This window comes from Pristiophorus japonicus, chromosome 2 (assembly GCF_044704955.1).
Source record: "Pristiophorus japonicus isolate sPriJap1 chromosome 2, sPriJap1.hap1, whole genome shotgun sequence".
In the NCBI taxonomy this organism is placed as follows: Eukaryota; Metazoa; Chordata; class Chondrichthyes; family Pristiophoridae; genus Pristiophorus; species Pristiophorus japonicus.
Genome location: NC_091978.1, coordinates 132,355,000 through 132,380,424, shown reverse-complemented (window position 1 = coordinate 132,380,424; position 25,425 = coordinate 132,355,000). Strand labels below are relative to the sequence as shown.

Sequence of the window (25,425 nt, the reverse complement as noted above, 5' to 3'; positions counted from 1 at the left end):
CCCCAGAACAGATCCCTGGGGAACACCATTTGTCACATCTTACCAGTCAGCAAGCAATCTCTAGCTTGACTCTCTGTCTCCTACCTTCCAATCAGTTGCCAACTCGTATCACAAGTTTACCTCCAATTCCGTGCACTTTCATTTTTGCTAATAATTGCTTGTGCAGAACCTTATACAATACCTTCCAGAAGTCCATCTCAATAGCGTCCATAGACACTCCCCTATCTACCATGCTAGTGACGTCCGCCAGTGCCTCGGTCATTCATGTGTACTCATCAATTCGTTGCCTTTAATTTGTTTTATTCTGCTTCTCATCTGTTAATATCATTTTAGTCATTTAACCATTTTATGTTTTCCTTTTAAGTATTTTACAGGCTATTCTACTTCCTCTTGGGCATTTTTTTTCTCCTTTCCCCTCCCCCCCCTTCCAGTTGTTCTGTTTCTTTTTAAATGCTGTTCATCTTCTGATGAAGGGTCCACACTTGAAACATGAACTTGCCTGTTCTCTCCACAGATGCTGATTGACCTGAATTGTTTCCAGCATTTTCTGTTCTGATAAAATATACGTTTGAATTACTACTGTGGCAAATAATTAAGTAAGATATATAATCAAATATTCGTTTAGCTTTTAAAAAAATATTGAGCCATTTGGTAGAAAGTTTCTATAAAATTCTGGAACCAATGTAATTTTCAGGTGGTGAAGATAAATTCAAATTGCATTTTTTTCCCCCCAAAAGGATAACCGTGTTCATATCGGGCCCAAGATGGAGATACGTGTAGTCACTTTAGGACTGGATGGCGCAGGCAAAACAACCATTCTTTTCAAACTGAAGCAGGATGAGTTTATGCAGCCTATTCCTACTATAGGTAATTTACATGGGCTCAAAGAGATGATTATTACTTTATTAGTAACAGTAATTGTTCACGTGCTCTGTTATACCTTTTAGATTCATTGATCAGTGTAATTATTTTCTTATAAGCAGAAAACCACATTTGCATTGTTTGTATAAGTAGCTCTGAGTCCCATTCATTGAAAATGCTGAGATTAGGGCTACTGGATTTAATAATGACAAAACTTCCTTGATACTATGTTAACAGCATCTGTTTGGCTCCTGTCAAGCACAACAGTTGAATAAGCAGAGTCTCTCTGTGTCTCTGTGTGTGTGTGTATGTGTATGTGTGTGTGTATGTGTATGTCTCTCTTTTAAATTATTTTTTCAACCCAGAGTCTTCCAAATTGAAGCATGAATTTCCTCAATTTATGATTTTAGTTGTAAGATGACTTTACATTTTTGGCAACATCACCCTGTATGAAAATGTAAAATAACACTTTTTCTCCCTCCACTGCAGGTTTTAATGTAGAAACTGTAGAATACAAAAACCTAAAATTTACTATTTGGGATGTCGGAGGCAAGCATAAGCTGAGGCCACTTTGGAAACATTATTATCTCAATACACAAGGTAAGACAATATCTGTGTTGGTGTTTAAAAACTCTTAGTGTAGAAAACTTTCATTTGTTGGCATCCATCTGGATAATTGTGCTGTTGTGGACTGCTGGCAGTAGCCCTGTGTCCTGCTTGTTACAAGATATCGTGCACCATATGATTTTATTTCCCTATGATTGTTGCTCTATAAGGATCGCTATTCCTTTATTAGATTTACTGCATCGAGGTGGGTTTTTTGATGGATTTTGCTATGAAGAGCTTTAACTTTAAATTTTTTTTAAAGACTTTGGTCTGGATTTTGTGATTAGCGGCAAAGGAATAGTGCTCACCGTTCATTACGCTTATAGCTGCCCACAGACTTTTTGTGGGCTTTTGAGCAGCAATTTGGGTATTTAGATCCTTTTCAGCCCGCGCCCTCTACAGGGGATTGGTGGCATGTGTAAGCAGGACAAGCAACAGCGTGTTGCCTCAACCAATCAGATTGACGAATCATCACTGAGACATGCGGAAGTATAAATTAGAATATTTAACTCAATGTAAAATCATGTACTGAACGCAAAATGGAGAAGGAAAGAAAGATGGGATTAAAATTTGCAGGGCTACAGGGATAGGGCGGGGGAGCTGGATTAGCTGAAGTGCTCTTGCAGAGAGCTGGCACGGGCTAAACCGGCCTCATGGCCTCCTGTGAATAATGAATATCTGAAGGAATGAGACTCCACACTTGTAAAATTTAATTTTCAGGGCCAGAGAGGTTGTTTGCGAGTAATTAAGACTTATCATGCCGTTAAAAATTCACTTGCACCTGAATGCACCATCCCTAAATTTTTCAGGTGTGTTTAGTAGGTATCTAGTGGGTAGGTACAGCAACTTCATGCTCTTCACATGTTTGAATGCTGTATTTCTTACTGAGATACCAGTTTGCAAAGCTTGTCGAGGAGCAGGACAAATCAGACAGAAACTTCAGATTTACACGTTTAAGTGCTCATGTGCGGAGATTGCTGTTCAATTTTCTCCATATTAATAGCGAGCGCTGATAGCTCCACCATTATGCCTATTGCAAAATCCGGGCCTTTGTCTCATGCAAGGAATTTTTACAATTTACTAACCAGCAGCAAATTGCTAGTAATAGTAATGCTAAAATGATAATTTTATGTTTCTCTCACCCAAATCTTCAAATGTATAAATGGAGAAATACTACAAACTTTGTAATTGGGAAGACTATTTTATTCCTTTGTTCAGTCCAACAACAATCCATGATGATTGATGAAATGGGAGTGAATACAGGTTGAGCATCCGAAATCCGGAAACCTCGGGACTGAGGCCATTCTGGATTCTGGGTATTTCCGGATTTTGGAACGTCTTTGCTTGGGCTGAGGTAGCTGGGGTCAGGCAGTCAAGGTAAGGGGGTGAGATCGGCCCCCCGGGGCCGGGGCGAGGCGAGGTCGGGCCACCGAGGGGTGAGGCGAGGTTGGGCTGCCCGGGGCGAGGGCGAGGCGAGGCCTAGGGCGAGGCCAGACCGGGGAGGCGAGGGCGAGGCCGGGGGCGGGGCGAGGCGAGGTCGGGCTGCCCGGGGCAGGGCGAGGCCGGGGGCGGGGCGAGGCCGGGCTGCCCGGGGCAGGGCGAGGCCAGGCCGCCGGGGAGGCGAGGCCAGGGGCGGGGCGAGGCGAGGTCGGGCTGCCCGGGGCAGGGCGGGGGCGGGGCGAGGCCGGGCCGCCGGGGGCGGGGCGAGGCCAGGCCGCCGGGGGCGAGGCCAGGCCAGGCCATGCCAGGCCGCCGGGGGCGGGGCAAGGCGAGCCCAGGCCATCGGGGGGCAGGGCGAGGCGAGGTCGGGGCGGGGGGAGGTTGGGCTGCCGGGGGAGGTCGGGGCGGGCTGGGGGAGGCCGGGCCGTCGGGGGGCAGGGTCGGCCCGCCCAGGGGCGGGGCGGGGCGAGGCGAGGCTGGTCTGCCTAGGGCCGGGGCGAGGTCGGGCCGGAGTGAGGTCTGGTCGCTGAGGTGGGGGGGGAGTCCGGATTTCGGAACATTTTCCGGTTTCCGGACAACCCCGCCACGGATTGGCCCGGTGTCCAAATTCCGGAACATTCCGAATTTTGGAACTCCGGATTTCGAACACTCAACCTGTATAAGGAAATAGTGCATACACGCTCAGATGTCAAAAACTGCAAAACCAAAGCTTGTTCATTATCCTTATCAGAACCTCAAGATTAATTGTTTACTTTTGATCTTATTTATATACATATATTGGCTCAGAAGTTCCGGCCTCCCCGGGTCAGTGCGGAGTGTGTACAATGTGCAATGCGCATGCGCTGAAAACTGGCTTTTCCGATCTGTCAAGCTCCAGCTTGAAGATCTTCGTATCTCGGAAGCAAGGACCTTTGCATGGGCAAGATTGCAGTATTTACCCACATCTTGCGTAGCAAATGCCCTGAAAACTCTTGCGCCTGATAAAAGCAGGTGCATAGCCTACTTTTACAGGTGTAAAAGTTTTAAAACACAAACATTAAAAATAAAATTTTAAAAACACTTATTGTTTAAAAACCCTGCCCTCTACGGTAAGTTTATTTTAAACCATAATTTAAAAAAAAAAACATTTTTAAAGCGGAATTTCTTTCCTCAGTTATTTAACTTTAATTTTAATTAACTTTAATTATGTGAGGTGTGTTTTTTATTTTTTATGTTTAGTGTTTTTTTTTCCTCATTAATAGCAATGAGAACTCGTAGACACGGAGTTTTCATTGCTATTAATGAGAAAGCTGTGGAGTACTGTGTCTGATTGGGTTGTGCAATCACGTGACTGCACCTTCTGTGTTGGAACCTGAAGGACTGGAGCATGCTTTGCAGCGCAGGAAGAGAAGGCCTCCCCAATGGAATCCCATGTTCCTCCGGGACTACCAGGTAAATTCGTAAAAATTCTCCGGTCGGAGGCGTTCATCCGAAAGAAGCCTCCAACTGGAATTTCTGGGCCATATATATAACATATCTTTAAGATCAAAATGAAAGTCTTTAACTTTTTCTTGCTGTCTGTAGAAGGCAGATGTTTGTGTTTTGTCCATTGCAGGCAATATAAATTTGCTTTTTGTTCAGTTTTAGTATAATGGGTTTATTCTAACAAACATAAAACTTTGAAGGAGTTTGCAAAATACATTTGAAAGTCGGTGTTTCATAAAGTGCACTAGTTCTGGTGCTGTATGCATGTTTGCTCAGGCTGTGATGATGTCAGTGAATGATTAAATATTGTGATGTAATCGTGGGATTTCTTTTCATTTAAATTTGATCAGACGTATACCTGCCCAGTCTAACCTGTCTGTGTGCTTCTGATTTTGCCTACAGTCACCGTGCTCCCTATTTTATGTTTCTCTTGCCCAAGACTTAATGTATAAATGGAGAAATACTACAAACTTTACCATTGTGATGATGCTGTTTATTCCTTGGCTCAGTCCAACAACAATCCATAATGATTGATTTACCTCTCTGGTTAAATAACTCATCGCTATTCTGCTTTATATATGAATAATGCTCCCTGGGGCAAGGTTTCAGAGGGAGGCCAGTGAGCGTGGAACCATTATCAAAAGTCAGTGCTTTCTGAAAATGGAAGAAAAATGGAAATGGTCTTATTGCTGGGTTTGATATAATGACCTGGAATTTGTGATCAGGATGATGGTGAACTGGCAGCGTTTTCCGTCATTCCGCCTTTGAAACTGACCGCATCTTTAGGATTTGGCGCACACGCATGCAGAAATCCCAAAGTTGCAGTCATTCAATGACAGCACTGACGCAGGCTGTGCTGTGTGCCCCCCTCCCTCCACAGCGCTGGTAATCAGTGAAACTGACAAACTTTGGCTCTTGCGCAATAAGTACGGCTGTTAAATTACCCATTAAAAGTTAGACCCAAAGCGATTAGATGTAACTGGTGTTTTGACAGCGTATTGACTGCTAAACAAATGTTAACGGTCTGGAAAACTATTTTTAATTTTGAGGTGTGAAATTTGTCTATTTTAATAATTTAAATTGGGAAACTTTTCCCAAAAAATGTTTTTGTCAATCTTTATTAGAAAAGTTTGAATATTAAGGGCTTACGTACTTTCTTGTTCGCTATCTGAGAATTCTGCCTTTTGATTGGCTTGTTAGACAGCTTGTTGACGCCACAGCAGTTCAAATGAAGGGATCCCTATTAAAATCCATTGAATGAAATTGTCAGTGAGAAAATACCAAGTTCTTGATGCAGGGATTGAGAGATCTTTATGCGGTGTGTACTTCGGGGCCATTATGTGTGTTGTTTACAGCAGTTTTATTCTTTGTCTTTTATTCCTGCAGCAGTTGTATTTGTGATTGATAGCAGCAACAGGGACCGATTGATGGAAGCACACAGTGAGTTGGCCAAGTTGTTGACTGAAAAAGAGTTAAGAGATGCTTTACTCCTTATCTTTGCCAATAAACAGGTATGTCAATAGTAGTCACCAATTTAAGTCTATAAAGTTTTACCAGTTAATTTTGATTGGCTAAAAAATTAAACTATTTTCTGAAATGTGCAATACTTGGGTAACAAAAACAGGAAAGCTGAAGTGAATAAGCAAATGAGGGATTGCAAGTAGAACCAACTGTCACTTCAGGTGGTTGAACAGGAAACTTTATAACGGATTTCTGAAAAGATTCATCATTGTTAAATTTGTGTCTTGTCCTTCAAGGGGACTAATCAGAAATCTGGTGCAAATAAATGTAGACAATTTTATGCATGGAATGGAAATGTGACACAGGGAAAAAGAATAATTGCATTGATGGGCTAATGGTCTTTTGCCAATGTCACTTTTTTAAGCAAGCTAATTTCCATTTGTTGCACTTTGTTCAACAGGATGTGACTGGAGCACTTACAGTCGAAGAAATGACAGAATTACTCAGTCTGCATAAGCTGTGCTGTGGTCGCAGCTGGCATATTCAGGGCTGTGATGCCCGGAGTGGCTTAGGACTACATGAAGGGTTGGACTGGCTTTCAAGACAACTGGTGGCTGCGGGTGTATTGGACGTGGCCTAATTTTACCGCAACAACAGGCTTTGTTGTCATTTTTCTCTGTATTTAGATGTTTTGCACATGTCACTATAACATCTCTACCATGTGTTAAATTGTGTTTGTAAATCAGACTTGAAATGTATTACAATGTAATTGAGTCTCATTTTGAGAAGATAAGTACAATTAAATTGTGTATTTGTTGCACTAGTCTGTTGTTGTGAATAGTGCAGGTAATGCTCTTAACTTGTAGCTCTAAACTGTTTTAGTGAGGCTGTGAAAGTTTTGAACTTAAAACAAGGTAGTGGTTTAACATTAAACAAGTCAATACCTCTTTTCAGAGCAAAATGTTTTAATTTCACTATGCACTATATCATTTTATTCAGTGGTAATGATGGGTGTGTATTGTGCTTTAGCTACACTCCTGAAATTCTGAGCTGGAAAACAGCCTTATGGCTGTCAAATATCTGATATAGTTGTGCATTACCATTGTGTACTGTATGTGCCTCACTATGAGCAGTCTAAATGCTTGTTAGCTCAGTAATAAAACTTACCTTAACAGTGGACAAATTCATAGTTAAAAAGCAAGTTAGGTAACAACTTTTTATTTGAAATATCCAGTTTATATACTGAAAAAATCAGTCAATTTGTATTGTACTACTGAAAGTCAGGCCTCTCACTGCCCAACTGAGTCCCACAGCAGCTCTGTGTAGAAAATAAGGCCGCAATGGCTTTAGACTGACCTGAACTTTAGGAGCCAGGGCAAACATGTTACTGGCTAAGTACGTTACTGCCAACTGGCTGCATCAAATGGGGTATTTTTGAATAAATAGCACTCCGAAGCCTTTAACATGTACAAGTTGATATATAATATTTAATGTTGCATTTACTAGTTAAACACTTTTTGCCTAAGCTGAATTAAAAACATTACTGAATTATTTTTGGAGCACAGCATTGTTTCTGACTTGTGTTTTACTTGTCTGGCAGAGGTACAGATAATCCATCTTCCTCTCAATGGGCTGAAATCAAACACAGCTGTGCAACTAGTAATTGATATTGTCCACATATCTCAAGTTAGGAGGTTCTAGTCAGCACTGTCACAAACTCATAAAAGCCTCAACTGTGGGGAATGACTGACAATTTTTTAAAATGCAGTTTGGGAGTGAGAAAGATGGTGACTTCAGACTATCATTCAAGGACTCAAACCTCTCAGTACTTTTTCCCTCATCACTGAATGATGGGTTTACTTGCACAATAGAAAGGATGTAATCCAAGTTTCAATAAGCCTGTGCCAAGAAATGTTTGAGTATACACTGTGAATATAAGTGCTTTCAAAGTCAACAAAATAGTCTATTGCTCAAAGCCAAAATGCTGTTTTGTTGATGAGTAGCATTAAAAACTGATGACCCATAGTCCATGACTGAGACTGTCAATAAATCCACAAAATATCAAACCCTGGTATCACATTAACAAGTGGCTTGATGATAATGCCATTGAATGTCATGGGGAGGTAGTTAGACTTTCTCTTTTTGGAGATCATCATTACCTGGCACTTGTGTGGTGTGACTTACTTGCTAATTATCCACCCAAATCTGAATAATGTCCAGATCTTTCTGCATTCTTCATTATCTGAGGAGCTGCAAATGGAACTGAACACTTTGCAATCAGCGAACATCTCCACTTCTGATTTTATGTTGGTGGGAAGGTCATTGATTGATTAAGCAGCTGACGATGGTTGGCCTTAGGACACTGCCCTGAGGAACTCCTGCAGCAATGTCCTGGGATTGAAATGATTGGCCTCCCAACAACCATCCTTTGTTCTAGCTATGACCTTAGTCTAGAGAGTTTTCCCTGTTTTCCATTAACTTCAATTTTACTAGAGCTTCTTGATGCCACACTCATTAGAATGTTGTCATCAAGGCAGCATGAGATTGTTAAACTTGCCATCTTCCCCCTGCACCAAATCACACTTGAACCACAATGTGCAGTGTTTCTCACAAGGTTTCATCAGCATTTGGTAAATAAAACTTTTAATTTTGTACTTCTCTGCTCACATTCCTACTGGTAATAGAACAGACAGTATCCAATCTTGTTTAACTACAATCAATCAATTGCTTGAACCATGGTTGTTGACCATGAATTAGCCTGTGAAAAATCAATGCGCTCCTTGACATCCCAATACAATTTGTTCTCAACCACCCTGAAAAAAATTTGGGATATAGCTCACAACCATCTTTTATATTTTAAGCCATCCACAAAATTGCAACTTCAGCCAAAACTGATTGAAAAGCTGTCTCCAATCCAGGTAGGATTCTGATCTGTAAGTACATCATCCTTTGGTTGTGATTTTTCCATGCAAAATCTTGTCCTGATGGTTAAAAATACAGGCAGCTAACCGACCATGACAAGATTTCATTTGTCACATCTCCATTTTTAATTAATTGTTCTTCAGTATACTTCATACAAGAGAACCAATCTCTTTAAACCACAAGAAAATAAAGGTAGAGTTATACATGATAGGAAAGGGCAATTACATAAACGCATCTTGCAGCAGTATTACTACTTCTTCGCTGCAAGCCACAGTGCAAGAGAACCATTGTGAGGCAGTTTCTAACACTTCACTACTGAGGAAACAAACCAGGTTTCTACCTACTATTCACATATGTGGAAAACTGACTTCAATCATTTCGCTGTAGACGGTTGCCAAGTGCAAGCAAGACATGGCAGAGGCCATTAAGTTGTACTTTAATAGGACCCATGACTTTACTGTATGAAATCAAAGTAACTTTTGTTGCTCATAAAATCGCTTTGCATTTTTGCTGTTGGAGGAAAAAACATTTAATAAGTGTTTTATTTACCAATTGCTTCAGATAACATCACACATTGGAGCAGCTGGAAGATGATTTAAACATTAGTGTCTCCCTGACAACTGAGACAGAGCAAGCCTGGAGCAGCTAAGGGGAGATTTAAACATCAGCGTCTCCCTGACAATGGATATATTTGTGACTGGAAGGATGTTTCCAATAGGGTTCCGCAGGGCTCAGTACTGGGCCCCTTGCTTTTTGTGGTATACATCAATGATCTAGACTTGAATATAGGGAGTATGATTAAGACGTTTGCAGATGACACTAACATTGGCTGTGTGGTTAATAATGAAGAGGAAAGTCATGGACTGCAGGGGGATCTCAATCTACTGTCAGGTGGGCAGAACAGTGGCAAATGGAATTTGTTTCAGAAAAGTGTGAGGTACTGCACTTGGGGAGGGTAATAAGGAAAGGGCATGTACATTAAACGGTGGGCCACTTCAAAGTGTAGATAAATAAAAGGACCTTGGAGTGCTTGTCCACAGAACTCTGAAAAAAATTAAACATTAAATCATTAAATCGTGTCCCCCCGATCTGGGGGACTCCCTGACAATGGAGGCAGCGTGAGCCTGGAACAGCTGAAGGGAGATTTGAACATCAGTGTCTCCCTGCCACTCGAGCTTGGAGCTATTACAGGTCTTATCAAGAGGACAAAATGAGAAATAAAAAGTAATAAAATTGACATCACAAGGATGGAGGACAGTGATTGGTTCTTCCATATTAATTGAATCACTGGACAGGGAATGGATCTTAAAAGAAAGCTAATAGCTGATTTAAATTGATTCAATTGGTGATTTTCTAATTTTAAACTTAATTTATAATTATAGCATTTAATTTTGTTTAATTATAATTAATCTTTATTATGCTGATTTAACTATTGTATACTCTTATTGTATTATTTATAATGTTATTTGAATTTCATTTTATTTTAGTTTTTTCGCCTGTGTCTACGTGCGCATTTTGGCTGCCGTTTCGGACTCGAGCCTTTAACCTCTTTTTACACTTCCTTCTCGCTCTTTTTTTCTTTCCTTCAATGGTCAATATCTAACGCATTGTGAAGTGCCTTGGGACGTTTTACTATGTTAAAGGTGCTATATAATTGCAAAGTGCCACAGTACAGCGGGACCTGAGGGTACTTGTGCATGAAACACAAAAGGATAATACGCAGGTACAGCAAGTGATGAGGAAGGCCAATGGTATCTTGGCCTTTCTTGCAAAGGGGATGGAGTATAAAAGCAGGAAAGTCTTATGACAGCTATATAAGGTATTGGTGAGGCCACACATGGAATATTGCGTGCAGTTTTGGTTTCCATATTTACGAAAGGATATACTTGCTTTGGAGGCAGTTCAAAGAAGGTTCACTAGGTTGATTCCAGGGATGAGGGGGTTGACTTATGAGGAAAGGTCAAATAGGTTGGGCTTCTACTCATTCAGAAAAATAAGAGGTGATCTTATCGAAATGTATAAGATTGAAGGGGCTTGACAAGGTGGATACAGAGAGGATGTTTCCACTGATGGGAGAGACTAGAACTAGAGGGCACAATCTTAGAACAAGGGGCCGCCCATTTAAAACAGAGATGAGGAGAAATTTCTTTTGAGAGTTGCAAATCTGTGGAATTTGCTGCCTCAGAGAGCTGCAGTAGCTGGGACATTGAATAAATTTAAGACAGAAATAGACAGTTTCTTAAACGTAAGGGGTTATGGGGAGCGAGCAGGGAAGTGAAGCTGAGTCCATGATCAGATCATCCATGACCTTACTGAATGCGGGGGGGCTCGGGGGGCCGTCTGGCCTATTTCTTATGTTCTTATAAATAAAAATTATTAGAGGACCAAAGGTAAAATGATCTTCAGGTCTATTAAAAGTCACAGATGAAAAGGAAGCAGCACCACAAGCATCACTGTCTAAAGGGACATGACTTTCCTTTCTTTGTTATTTATTGGCATGGCAGAGAAACATTGAAACACTCAGCCCTTTGTAAAAAAAAAAGTTTATTTTTAAAAAAAATGAAAGTTACTTTCACAAAATGGAAACATGCAACCTTCAATGACATCTTAAATGTTGTTAAATTGGTACTTTTGTTTTATTTTACAGTAATATTGATAATACTGATATCTTCATAGGGCTTGTCTGTTTTTGGGTTACACTTCACATTGGCAATCCTCTGGACCACTTCCATTCCTTTTGTCACACGGCCAAAAACAGTATGTTTGTTGTCAAGCCATGGCTAGAAATATCAAAACAAAAATTGAAGTACTTTATCCTGAGGGTTATTTTCTTAAACTCTGTATTAACATTACATAAAGAAATGACCCATGACTAATATAATATAGAAGCTTCACAAATCATACCACATAAAGCTGTTTAAAGCCCCACATAAACAATGGTCAAGTTTATTTAAGCAAGAGATCAAGAAAGATAGCAATTGGGGTGGGGGAAAGAGGAGAAAGGACATAGCCAGAGGTTCTATTTTACCAAGATGTTGTCTGAGTTTTGAGCATGTCACAATGATTCAGCAACAAGATGCTCTGCATTGTGTTTTTGGGTCCTTTCTTACTCTATACTATTTTGTCTCTTGTATCATTCTCACAGTCAAGCCTCAACTCCCCATAACTTTATGATTATCACATCCTCAGATCTAGGTTAGCTTTTAGCAATGTGCCTGGGATAACGAACACACACTGGTAATTATCTTTAAGCTATGGAATTTATCTTATGCCTCCACAGGATCTCATGTCAAATCTCTTTTCATGTTTTAAAAATTTAGTGAGCATATTAATCCACATAGCAAACTCTTTAAATGATGTAAATATATATTTACAGTAGCTAAGTTTGAACGAAAAAAGAGTTGCAATTTAATTTTAAGTTATTCTTTTATAGAAAACAGTTATATACACATCCTTGCAATCTTCTGACTGTGGGAGTTAGCTAGTTTTCCGTTTCTTTTCCCCAAGAAGATTCCAATTTCCACTTGTATATCCTTTTGCTGCTTTATGCTTTTAAATTTTCACAACTGGACTTTAAAATAATTGGCCATTATATATTTTAAATGTACAGAACCAGAAAATGTCACTGCAATCCATCTGGCTGGTCTCAGTACCTAAGAAATAGCATATCCCACAGTCAATGTTCCCTTTATTTTTTTTGATGCATGGCCCATTCAAAATACCACACATGCATGATTTTTCCTGTTAAAAAGCTGGTTAGTCGGCTGAGCAAGAGCTGCAGAGCACTGCGCAATTTTAAGAGAACACTTCCACAATACTTCTCAATCATAACCTAATTTTTTTTCCCCACATACTGATCCATCTCTCGAATTTGCTGATTCCATGGGCTGTGCATAAAGTAGTTAAATATAAACAGTCTTTTCAGCTTCCCATTTCACAATTTGTGTTTGTTCAAAAGTAGCTTGGTCCCTCCCCTAAAGCCTACACTTCAAAAACCAGTTCAAAGCAATTTTGCACCATACGTACTGAATTTGGTTGAGACATGTATTTCAACCCCCCTCCCCCCTCTAACTGCAGCGGGCTTTAAATCCCTTATATAGTGTGACTGGATTTAAAAAGGGACAGTTACCATGCCTAACTGGAAGTGTAGCAGACATGTATTTACATAACTGAAAACTGCTATGAAGCACTGGAATCAGGAAGTAAGTTTCCCCAAGTTATTTTATAGTGGCAACTATCATTTTAAATTAGTTAGTTACTGTACCTGTATCATTTTCTTGGAGGGTGTATTTTTCCACAGGTTAAGGTTTTTCAGATATTCAATTAAATCTAGCATTATTAAGCAATAACATTCAATTAATAAAAGCAAGTGATAAAGTGTAATGACTTACTGTAGGTACAACAGTTACAAAGAACTGGGATCCATTACTGTTAGCACCTGCATTGGCCATGCTGAGTGTATAAGGTCGATCATGCCTCAACGTTGGGTGAAATTCATCTTCAAATTCTCCTCCCCAAATACTTTCTCCCCCCATCCCTGTACCAGTTGGATCTCCAGTTTGAATCATGAAACCCTAAGAAAAGATGCATGAATTCAAATCATCTTTGCAGATGCTTTAAATATACAGTCTTACATTTACTATGTCTTTAATTTGACTGATTCACCACCCAATAACAGAAAGGTGTAATTTAGACAAATAAAGGCCCAGAAATTGCAGTCGGAGGCTTCCCACGGTGGATGCCTCCGACCTGAAAAATGTCTACAAATCTACCTGGTGGTCCGGCAACTTGCATAGAGGCCCAGGTATCCCTGGGACTTGGGTGCTTTGCACGTGCTCCTGAGACCACGTGGGCCAGCCCAATCAATCCAAGTAGGAGTATTCCTATTCATACTTGTGGTGATTCCGGAATGGGAATACCCCCAAAATCACAAACACTTTAATTTTAAATTTAAAAAAAAAATTATTTTATCAAAATGGAATTTAATTAATTATTTAAAACAAACTTTATTTTTCAAAAAAATTAAATTTTATATATTTTAAAAGGTCTAAAAATAAACTTACCTTATACAACAGGATTTTAAATATTTAAATTATTGAAAAAAGTGTCTCTGTGCTTTACAAGTCTTACGCAGATAAAAGCAGGCCTTGCGTCATAAGACTTTCAAGGGCGTTTGCTGGGCAGAAAACCCAATACTAGTATTATTAGTAAAAAAATACTGGAGAAATTAATGGGACTGAAAGCCGATAAATCCCCTGGACCTGAGGGCCGACATCCTAGAGTTTTGAAAGAGGTGGCTATAGAGAAACTGGATGCATTGGTTGTCATCTTCCAAAATTCCATAGATTCTAGAACGGTTCTCGCAGATTGGAAGGTAGCTAGTGTAACCCCGCTATTTAAGAAAGGAGGGAGAGAGAAAACGGGGAACTACAGACCAGTTAGCCTGACATCAGTAATAGGAAAAATACTAGAATTTACTATTAAGGATGTGGTAACAGGACACTTAGAAAATAATAATAGGATTGGGCAGAGTCAACACGGATTTATGAAAGGGAAATCATGCTTGATAAATCTGTTAGTTTTTTTGAGATTGTAACTCGCAGAATAGATCAGTATTTGGATTTTCAGAAGGCATTCAAAAAGGTGCCACACAAGAGGTTATTGAACAAAATTAGGGCACATGGGATTGGGGGTAATATAATAGCATGGATTGAGGATTGGTTAACGGACAGAAAACAGAGAGCAGGAATAAACGTGTCATTTTCAGGTTGTCAGGTTGTAACTCGTGGGGTGCTGCAAGGATCGGTGCTTGGGTGGCAGCTATTCACAATCTATATCAATTATTTGGATGAGGGGACCAAATGTAATATATCCAAGTTTGCTGATGAATCAAAGCTAGGTGGGAATGCAAGTTGTGAGGAGGATGCAAAGAGACTTCAAGTGGATATAGACAGGCTAAGTGAGTGGGCAAGACCGTGGCAAATGGGGTTTAATGTAGGAAAAATAGAAAAGCAGAGAACTTGTGGGGCCCCTACGGGCGCGTGCGCACCGCATACAGAAGAATTAGGAGGAGTAGGCCATTCTGCCCCTTGAGCCTGCTCCGCCATGCAATATCTTCTATCTCAACTCCACTTTCCTGCACTATCTCCATATCCTTCGTTTAATAACCAAAAACTTATTGATCTCCACCTTGAATATACTCAAAGACTTGAGTCTCCACAGCCCTCTAGGGTAGAGATTCACCACCTTCTGAGTGAAGAAGTTTCTCCTCATCTCAAATCTCAGAAGTGGTTGGCCATTTAGGACTGTGATCCCTGATTCTAGACTCCTCATCCAGAGGAAACATCTCCCTGCATCGACCCTGTCAAGCCCTGCAAGAATTTTGTATGTTTCAATGAGATCACCTCATTCTTCTAAACTCGAAAGAATATAGGCCTAGTCTACTCAATCTCTCCTCATAGGACAATCCCCCCATCCCAGGAATCAGTCTGGTGAATTTTTGTTGCACTCCCTCTGTGGCAAGTATATCCTTCCTTGGGTAAGGAGACCAAAACTGTACAAAATACTCCAGGTGCGGTCTCACAAGGGCCCTATATAATTGCAGCAAAATGTCTTTACTCTTGTTCTCAAATCCTCTTGTAATAAAGGCCAACATACCATTTGCTTTCTTAATAGCATGCTGCCCCTGCACGTTAACTTTCCGTGATTTGTGTACAAGGATCTTCTGGGTCCCTCTGAACACCAACATTTCCTAATTAACCATTTAAAAAATACTCTGCTTTTCTATTTTTCCTACCAAAATGAATAACTTCACATTTCTCCACATTATGATCCATTTGCCATGTTCTTGCCCGTAGGGGTTGCGAATTCAGGACCAAAATTTTCTCTGCTTATTAAATCGACAGTCAAGCTATAACAAATGCCCCACTGCAATGTTTCTGTTCTCATTATAATTAGCAGAAATGAACCGCTAATGAGAACTTAGTCTCTGGAGGAGCTGTGTTTTGGTGCAATTTAGGACCACTGATTTTAGTGCTTTTAAATTTGCATGGTTTAAAGGAACTGATGCAAAGTCTCATTTTGCTCTCTCACACAGTCACACAATATATCTTAATTGCACTATTTTCTGGACCCCCAAATCATAGTTCTATATTAAACATTTTATTGTCTGTAAGAGGATAAAAAAAAAACGGTCACTTGAGTGGAGACAGACCGATGGTCAAGAATGGAGATACTGAAGGTAGTGAATTGATCTGACACGTAAAATGGTCCAGATTAAGAGGGATTAGGAGATTCTGAGGAATCAGGAGTTTTTCTGTCTTACGGTATGGATTGTAATATTGACCGATTATGTATAACCCGCTTATATATGTAAAGCACGCTTATACACTCGCTTACATTGGGCTAGTAAGAGGGGAATAACAAAGCCTGATGGGTAATGAACCATTCGTTGGATTAACCTTAGAACACTCATTCAGTACAGAACAAGGACACAAATGTTTGGGAACATAGTGACTGGTAATTTTGACTAGAGTTCTTGGGGGAGGGATAAGGAGGCACCACCCTGGAAAACAAAGTTAATCAACACGGCATGAGAAACTGAGGCAAAGTTGACACCATGAGAGATGGACAGGTGGGGGAGAACCACTCAGAGCCAGTTGGAGCAGTAGGCCAATCGGTGGTTTTGTAGTAGGCTCGCAAACCTCGAAAAACTGTATAATTATAAAACCTCTGATCGGGGAAGTGTTCATTGGAACCTTCCCGAGCACATTCGAATGAAAAAAAAACGGTTAACCGAGGTTTCGTCTGAGTGATTCTGTGGTCACTAAACAATACAGGCAGGTGTTGATTCCTTATATCTGGGAGTCCACCTTGAGGAAGAGAAGTCTTTTTACCCCAACATTGTTCATACTATTTTAAAATGAAAATTGTATACAATCAAGTAGTTTAACTGTACAAATCACCCAATCAAGCAATGTCATCATCCAGTGTCAACACATTGTATTTTAGGTTAACTGTTAGGCTTAGTGAGTCCATCTTGCCCCAGTAATCAAAGAAATTAATTCCCAGAGTTGGAAAAAAAAAAGTTAAAACAGAACCACCATTTCCTCACAGGAGATCTTAATCAATAGTTACCTTAAATAAAAATATGCACTCAGTTTTCTAAATTACAACATGGAGTTTAGCAACACAAGATCCAGTCAAAAATACCTTAATGATACGGTGAAATATGTGTCCATTGTAATATCCATTTCTGCTGTGTACACAGAAATTCTCCACAGTTTTTGGACACCTACATACAAGAAAATAAAAAGTACTGGTTACTTTTACCAGAAGAATTGCATTAAAAGGAAGAGGGACCAATATTGATCACTGAAAAATGTAAAAGTACTCTTTACGTCCCCCGCACCCCCACCCCACAAATTTTTTTTAAAATAACTCTAATTTTACCTAGAGATCAATTACAGTTGTGCTGGATACTCACAATACCAGTTCCTCCAGCAGGAGTAATTACTTAAAAACAACACAAGTTCAAGGAGGGAAAGCTTTAGATTGTAAGTACAATGCTCTTCTGGCCCAGCACAGAACATTGTTGTAAGTTAAATCAGAACAGAATTTCCATACATGACTTCTTGGAACAAACATTTAACTTGATAACACTCTGCAGTCCACAAAACTGAAAATTGCTATACAATTTACCAGTTTTTTTTTTAAATCACAAAAATTTCACAACTTCCAGAGGCATGTGATAAGGTGCCACATAAAAGGTTACTGCACAAGATAAAAGTTCACGGTGTTGGGGGTAATACATTAGCATGGTTAGAGGATTGGCTAACTAATAGAAAACAGAGAGTCGGGATAAATGGGTAATTTTCTGATTGGCAAACAGTAACTAATGGGGTGTCGCAGGGATTGGTGCTGGGGCCTCAACTATTTACCATCTATATTCATGACTTGGATGAAGGGACCGAGTGTAATGTAGCCAACTGTGATGATGATACAAAGATGGGTGGGAAAGCAAGTTGTGAGGAGGACACAAAGAATCTGCAAAGTGATAGAGACAGGCTAAGTGAGTGGGCAAAAATTTAGCAGATGGAGTATAATGTGGGAAAATGTGAGATTATCCGCTTTGGCAGAAAAAAATAGAAAAGCAAGTTATAATTTAAATGGAGAAAAATTGCAAAGTGCTGCAATACAGAGGGACCTGGGAGACCGTGTGTGTGAAACACAAAAAGTTAGTTATACAGATACAGAAATTAATCAGGAAGGTAAATGGAATGTTGGCCTTTATTGCAAGGGGGATAGAGTATAAAAGCAGAGAAGTCTTGCTACAACTGCAGGGTATTGGTGACACCACACCTGGACTACTGTGTGCAGTTTTGGTCTTCGTATTTAAGGAAGGATATACTTGCATTGGAGCCCATTCAGAGAAGGTTCACTAGGTTGATTCTGGATATGAGGGGGTTGACTTATGAAAATAGGTTGAGTAGGATGGGCCAAAATTCATTGGTGTTCAGAAGAATGAGAGGTGATTTTATCGAAACATATAAGATCATGAGGGGGCTCAATAAGGTGGATGCAGAGAGGCTATTTCCACTCATAGGGGAAACTAAAACTATGGGACATGGTCTCAGAATAAGGGGCCGCCCATTTAAAACTGAGATGAGGAGGAATTTCTTCTCAGAGGGTTGTAAATCTATGGAATTCTCTGCCCCAGAAAGCTGTGAAGGCTGGGTCATTGAATATATTTAAGGCGGAGATAGACAGTTTTTTGAGCGATAAGGGAGTCAAGGGTTAAGGGGAGCAGGCAGGGAAGTGGAGCTGAGTCCTTGATCAGATCAGCCATGATATTAAATGTCGGAGCAGGCTCGAGGGGCCAGGTGGCCTACTCCTGCTCCTGCTTCTTATGTTCTTTAAATATACCAATAAACTTACTCAACAGGGAAAAGCTTAACATGCACATCTCCCATAGTGGTGTGGATAACTGCACTGTCTGAAACACGCTTAGGGCCATCTGCTTGTGTGGCAGCCATGACCTCCTCCTTGGAGGGTTTCTCATTGAAGACATCTCGATCAGACTCGGCACTCTTCGTGTCCTCTGGTTCCCTCTTTGTAAACTTTAAATAATAAAGTCAGACCAGTAACAGCTTAATTACAGAACACATTTAAAAATGGTAAATTCACCATTATGTATAAAACAACTACTTGTGTTAAAGATCTTTTGGATATCGTAAAGCAAGGATATCCAAACTGCAGCCTGTGGAAACATGGCTCTGGAGCCCTGGCAATCCAGTCCTTGAAACCTAAGCAACTCATCTGATTTGTGCGTGTTCCTTAACCACTGGTTCGGCTAGTTTGAATTTTATGAGCTGATCATAACTCTGTTGCCTCATTGGTAGATTAAATCCTAAATCAGAGCATCAAAATGTGGTAGTAGGAGTGTGCAAATTAATGTTAATATTGATTTAAACTGTTTACATGTGCCCCAACAAAAAGCTTGGACACGCCCCACTCACAAAGGATCCCCATCACATTGCCATTTCATCCCATACATATGACACATCAAAGTAAAAATTGAAAAGTTATGAAACAAGAAATGCATGCAACAGTCAGTTTAAAAAAAAAATCAAGCCACTCTGCATCAAAGAATCGTAACCTTTTAACACAGATGTGCAATGAAACCATTTTCTGAAGTGTTGGAAAGGGAAAAAAAAAGTTAACTTGTAATACTACTGAAATTACTGACTAATTTGCATATCATGAATTCCCACCTACCATATAAAATCGATTCTTTTTAAATGCTGTACAGAATACAGTTGGGTCCTGTTGAACATTTTGTAGCACAGGGTTGTCAGAAGCTTTCATCTCCATGGTCATTACAACCTGTGCCTGTTTAGCTGCACCTTGGAACAAGGCTAGCTGCACCACCCGTATATTTTCTTGTTTGCCCAAGATTCGCACACACCTTAAAAGAGGGAAAAATGTTTTTATTTATTTTTCAAATGACACCATCACAATTCAGTCATAATACCATAGCACTTAAAAGAATGGCTAAATATTATCCCTTACCACCTTGAGATCCAGTGCATTATTTTAAACCCCTCTATAAATGTCCTGTTATTGCTTCTGTGCATCTTACTTGCCGATGATTTGGAGAGGAAGCAAAGAAAACATAATGCAATAGGAAGGACACATTCTTAACCTGAACCAAGGAACAAAATCTTGTGTTTTTCTGTCCTTGGAAAACCACTTTCACTAAGGTGGGGCTAATACTTGTGTCAAATCTGTTCCGGAGCTTTTTTAAAATTCTCTCTTTACCCTGCATTGTCACACTTCCACTGGCTCCCTCTGCTCCTGCAAATGGATTTCAAGATCCTCATTTTCAAATTGCTCTATGACCTTGCATCACTTATCGCATCAATCTACATCCCCATATTCTCCAACTCCAGTTCGTTCTTCATTCCCCTCCCTCCACTCAACCATTGGTGGCCACTCTTCAGCCACTATGCTCCTGCTCTTTGGAATTCCTTCCCGCTCTTTGGAATTCTCTCCCAAAATATCTCACTTTCAAAAGCCTTTTAAAAACCTATTTGCCATGCCAACTTTTCTGTTTCCTTTCTCCCTCCTGCTCAGTGTCCACTTTTTCCTCTATCATGCAAATGCTTTAGGTCTTTCTGTATGAAGAGCACTAGGAACATAGAAACAGGAGTAGGCCATTCAACCCCTCATTCAATTAGATCATGGTTGATCTGCAACTTAAACTCTGTTCATCTGCCTTCCCCCCCCACCCCCCCAAATCCCTTGACGTCCTTGCCTAATAAAAACCTAACTATCACAGTCTTGAAAATTTCCACTAATCTAGCATCCCACAGCCTTTTGGGGAGCAAGTTCCAGAATTCCATTACTCTTTACATGAAAAAATACTTCTTGATTTCACTCTAAATTGGCCTAGCTCTAATTTCTATATTATGCCCCCTTGTTCTGGATTCCACTCCCCCCCCCCCCCCCCCCCCCCCAGAGAAAATCAAATCACCAACCGTCTAAACTCAAGGGAATACAAACCAACTTTATGCAACCGGTCTTCATAATTTAACCCATTTAAGCTCAGGTATCATTCTGATGAATCTGTGCTGTATCCCCTCCAAGGCTTATATCTTTCCTGAGGTTCAGTGTCTAAAAGTGATTGCATTATTCCAGATGGGATCTGACCATGGCCAAGTTGTTGTCGAGCCTTCTGTGGACAAATGTCTAAGTTCAATCTTCAATTGCCAAACCATGAGGAGAATTATTTGGACACATGTCTTGTGTACCACAAACTTAACCTGCACTGAAAGCATGTGTTGTCACTGAAGAGAAGGATCCTTCAGTTGGCATCCACCAGAATTGGATTGTATTAATATGAAGCAATAAATAGACAACGCAAAATGATCAAAAACATTTTCAATGTATCGTCGAATACTGATTTAGTAAATTGCCAATGTTATGATCTGAAATGGTGGTGAAAGCAGTTTCAATAATAACTTTCAAAAGGCAACTGGATACATAAGGAAATATTTGTAGTGCTATGGGAAAAGAACCAGGGAGTGGGACCAGATGGATAACGCTTTCAAGAGAGCTGGCACAGGCATGATGGGCTAGATGGCTGCCCTATGTGCTATAAAAGGTTCTTTTCTATACTACACACCCATTCCAGCCAAATCACTGAGTAGCCATTAGGATGAAGAACCGTGGCTGACTTTTCCCTCTTTCACTTGCAGCCAATGAACAAATACTGCTTCCTCACTGCAACCCCATCTACTGAAGCAAAACAATTACTCATCTATGCATTCATTGCCTCCAAGCTCAACTTATCCATTGCCGCAGCATCCTCCAGTGCTTCACCCTACATAAACTCCAACTCATCCAAAATTCCACAGTCCACATCCTATTCTATAATAAGTTATTTTCCCTTATTAATCCGGTCCTTGCCAACCTCAGTTTACAACTCTGGTATCTCTCCCTCTATTCTACCATTGGTAACAAAGTCTTCAGCTATCTTGGTCCTACACTCCTCCCTAAATCTCTCTTCATATTTAAAATCCTCAAAACCTTCCCGTGATATTTTATTTTCATCACTGCCTGTTGGAAGGAAGTCTCAATGACTTCTTCAGTTATTTCTAATCAACTGCTGAGCCTTCTCGTCTGCCTCTGTACCTGCAGATGTTCACTACATTAAAGTGTCACATAAATACAAGTTATTGTAACAAATTATATATGAAGAAAGGGGATATAACTATAGGATCAGACTACTTGCATCCATTCTAAGGATAATATTCAATATTCAGTCCTACCACTATTCTAATAGTTCTAACAGTCTACCACTGCATTTATTTCATGCAGCGTTCTTCGTGAATATATACCTGTTCGTTTCTATATTTATTACTTTGATTCCCAGCATTGTACCGTAAAGTACAAAATGTCCAGTTTCATCAAAAATGATGTTGGTTAGCCTTATTCCATCCACTTTTTCCAGTTCTCTTTCAACAGCCATACGTCGACCAAACTCCATGTCAGGAAGCTGTTGTCTCATCTGTTGTAATTCTGTAAACATCTTAAAAACATTAAAATGAGAGAGTTCAATTCATGGATCAGTGAATTCTATTAGAGTAATTGTAAATTAAGATTCTTCAGAAATTTTAATATGACCTACAGACCTGATAGAATGTACTGAATAGATCTACAGAACTTTCAAGGGTTGTGGGAAAAGTGTCAAGATGTCTCTCCAACAAGCAGCGATGAAAATAAAATATCACATGTAAGCTTGACCCAGTTATGCTGCAAGTGCCAGTGTAGAGCAATCTATAGTTGCCAGTGCTGAGTTATACTGCTGGTATACTGGCCCGGCCTACAGCGAGGTCCCGACCTGGGAGGAACCATCTGCGGCAGGTCGGGGCCATAAAAGGAGCATACCACCACACGATACAGTGTGAGCCGGTCCGGGAGGGTGACGGCTGTGAAGAGGGCGACTGGATTGGACATCACCAAAATCCAGGTCTTTGATTGGAGCGTGGGCAGGTAAGCAGGAGCGGCTAGGTCGGGGCGAAGGAGCAGCGCGAACTCGGGGCCCAGAAGAGGCGAGGGCCCAGGGGCAGCAAGGGCCAGCCCACACTGCGATGTGTGCGCGCAATAGGTCCGTGCAGCAGAGCTGGTCTCCAGTCATCTTGGTTAATCCTTGTCATTGGACCAAGACCTAGCTCTGTCCAGCCCATGTGGTGACTGGTGTGCAACGGCCACCACACGGTAAAAAAATCCACACACAGGAATCTTCCACCCTTCAATATGCAGTTCGGGACCTGGAATATTAGGTCCCTCATTGAAGTACCTGTGAACTCATCCCTTTTTGGTGGAAGCAAGTCATACTCTACGAGGGACCACCTAAAATGATACTGCTGGTTCCACATCTCGTTGTTCAGAAAAGCAGAATTGCATACACATACACTGGGCTCCGCTCACTGCAAACATTAAAAAAACAGCATTTGGATGCTAAAGAGCTGACAGGACAGTCGACTCTGCTGCATGACAGTTAGAAATAAAGCCCAGGAGACCTGGGAACTTCTTAAAAGTTTACTTTGCAGCAGATACAGTTGTGCTAAAGATGGTGTCAAACTGAGACTATCTCAAGGTGGTCTCACACTGCTTGCCGAAACAGAATTTCACCCCTGAATTATACAAGTATATCAAAAGGAAACCATTAAAGCAGTGAACAGGAGCCAGGGCTAATTTACAAAGCAAATGATAGCTCCCCATCTGCATGCAAAAATAAAAACTCCACTTGTCAACAGGGATATCCCCACAGACTAAACATGAACTCAGTGGTGCGCTCATTACAATAATTTGCATGCCATTGATGTAGAAACACAAGAGAGGTGCTTCATATTGAAGGTGCAGAGAAGCAGTCAGACATTGCGCAAGTACTGGAAAAATCAAAGATAGGTGACTGAAGGGGAGGTTGTAAGTATCAATGAAGACTTTGAAGGTGCGAAAGAGATGGAGCAGAGGGTATTAGGAAGAGAATTTCAGTGTGCAGTGAAAAGATAGCTGCCGCCTTCGCCATCAATGATGACCCAGATGGAAAAGGGATGCATGGTAGACCAAAGTCAGAAGAATGGAGGGTGCAAGATGGAACATAGAACACTAAATGTATTCAGTGAAAGATATTGCTTGCAACAAGGAGCTGCTTTAAATGTGTGCTCAAGAGACCAAATATGGTTATCAGATGATAATCTGATGACTACTGAAGTGCATGAGTATAGACAGTAGGCAAGGACTTCGCTCAAAATCACTCTTGTGGTTGAGCAGCATGTCAACACACACTGTCCAGGTTCATGGATGAAATTGGCCACTTCAGTAAGGGTCCAACATGAAATTAACCCCATGTCTGGTGAATGCAAAATCACAGCATAGTGCTGCCTAAAATCCAGGACAAATTGGGCCTAAATTACCAATCTGAGAGGTGGTAATGGATGGCTGTTGAGAGATGGGAAAAAGTTATGTTGCATTACGGACAGCTCAAACATTGGAATGAAGACATCTTTAGGGCAGATTGCATCTGACCCCAGTATATGCAGTGCTGGCACCAGGTGACAAAAGCATTCCATCCCCCATTACTGACATGCCTAATAATGAGGAGGATTAAAAAAAGTTTCTTAAAAATCATTTTTCACTTACTGTAAGGGATTCATCAAACACCCTCATGAGCTTTCCGGTCAAAAACCTGAAAATCCGTACTTTGCGGTCAGATCCAATGGTAGCCATTTTTTTTCCATCCGAGGAGAATGTGATGCTTATTGGATATGATTTACATTTTGCAAATTCATACAGGTCTGTATCTGTCTTGTACTCCCACTCCACATTTTTGGGGAACCTGTACTCAGTGGGTGGCCCAGTCCAGTATTCCAACATTCCTGATCTGTCAGTTGATACTACAACCTTGTAGACAGAATTTAAGTTGATCTCATTGAGGGAACAACTATGCAGTTTTTCAAATATATGGAGTGGCTGGCTGCTTCCTCTGGCATCATATACAAAAATCTTTCCCGTGATTTTTTCAGAACATGCCACAGCAGATATAGCATCTCCTGGTGAGTAAATCCACCCACACTTGCCAGGATGGTACCTGCATAAATAAAAGTAATTTATGACTCTTCATTTAATTCTAAACTTATTATTGGTTTTTCATCTACTTCTTGATTATAACCTATTGAAATTTCAGTATTCCAATCTTTAAACACATATCTAGAGAAGCAAAATAAGGCAGAAAATGCACAATATTTTACCAATGTTCAGACTAGTGGAAATAATTAAAACAAGTACCTAGCATCAAAAACAGACAAACAATAATGAGAAAAGATTGTTAGCAATGCTTAGTGCCACTAGACATCTCTACCCTGCTTGTAAGTCTTGATGCACTTTAATACCAAGACCTATTACACAGCTCGAGCTTGGAGCAGCTGGAGGGAGTTTCAAAAAAGCTGCTTCCTGACAATGGAGGCAGCTCGAGCCTGGAGTCTCAATGGACCTCTCAAGAGGACAAAATGATAAATAAAAAGTAATGACATTATAACATCACAAGGATGGAGGGCAGTGATTGATTCAATTAATATGGAAGAACCAATGGACAGGGAATGAATT

At 40.5% G+C, this 25,425-nt stretch overlaps 2 protein-coding genes across 4 annotated transcripts in view; one reads left to right on the top strand and one right to left on the bottom strand.

Annotated features, from left to right (window-relative positions):
- Positions 1-7,388, top strand: part of trim23 (tripartite motif containing 23) — a 57,609-nt gene extending 50,221 nt beyond the window's left edge. The window contains exons 8-11 of one of the 2 annotated variants that reach the window (XM_070869403.1): positions 738-867; positions 1,351-1,461; positions 5,761-5,882; positions 6,293-7,388. In XM_070869403.1, the coding sequence (XP_070725504.1) occupies positions 738-867; positions 1,351-1,461; positions 5,761-5,882; positions 6,293-6,472 (543 nt within the window). In that variant the 3' untranslated portion in view covers positions 6,473-7,388. Of the gene's footprint in view, positions 1-737; positions 868-1,350; positions 1,462-5,757; positions 5,883-6,292 lie in introns of both variants that reach the window. The other variant, XM_070869395.1, reaches the window with a different exon arrangement.
- Positions 7,389-11,298: 3,910 nt separating this feature from the next.
- The window catches only part of ppwd1 (peptidylprolyl isomerase domain and WD repeat containing 1), a 34,680-nt gene continuing 20,553 nt past the window's right edge, over positions 11,299-25,425 (bottom strand). Inside the window, exons 5-11 of one of the 2 annotated variants that reach the window (XM_070862568.1) lie at positions 24,463-24,910; positions 22,155-22,345; positions 19,531-19,720; positions 18,691-18,872; positions 16,966-17,047; positions 13,146-13,328; positions 11,299-11,534 (exon numbers count right to left, since the gene is read on the bottom strand). In XM_070862568.1, coding sequence (XP_070718669.1) covers positions 11,391-11,534; positions 13,146-13,328; positions 16,966-17,047; positions 18,691-18,872; positions 19,531-19,720; positions 22,155-22,345; positions 24,463-24,910 — 1,420 coding nt within the window. In that variant the 3' untranslated portion in view covers positions 11,299-11,390. The remainder of the gene's footprint in view (positions 11,535-13,145; positions 13,329-16,965; positions 17,048-18,690; positions 18,873-19,530; positions 19,721-22,154; positions 22,346-24,462; positions 24,911-25,425) is intronic. The other variant, XM_070862569.1, reaches the window with a different exon arrangement.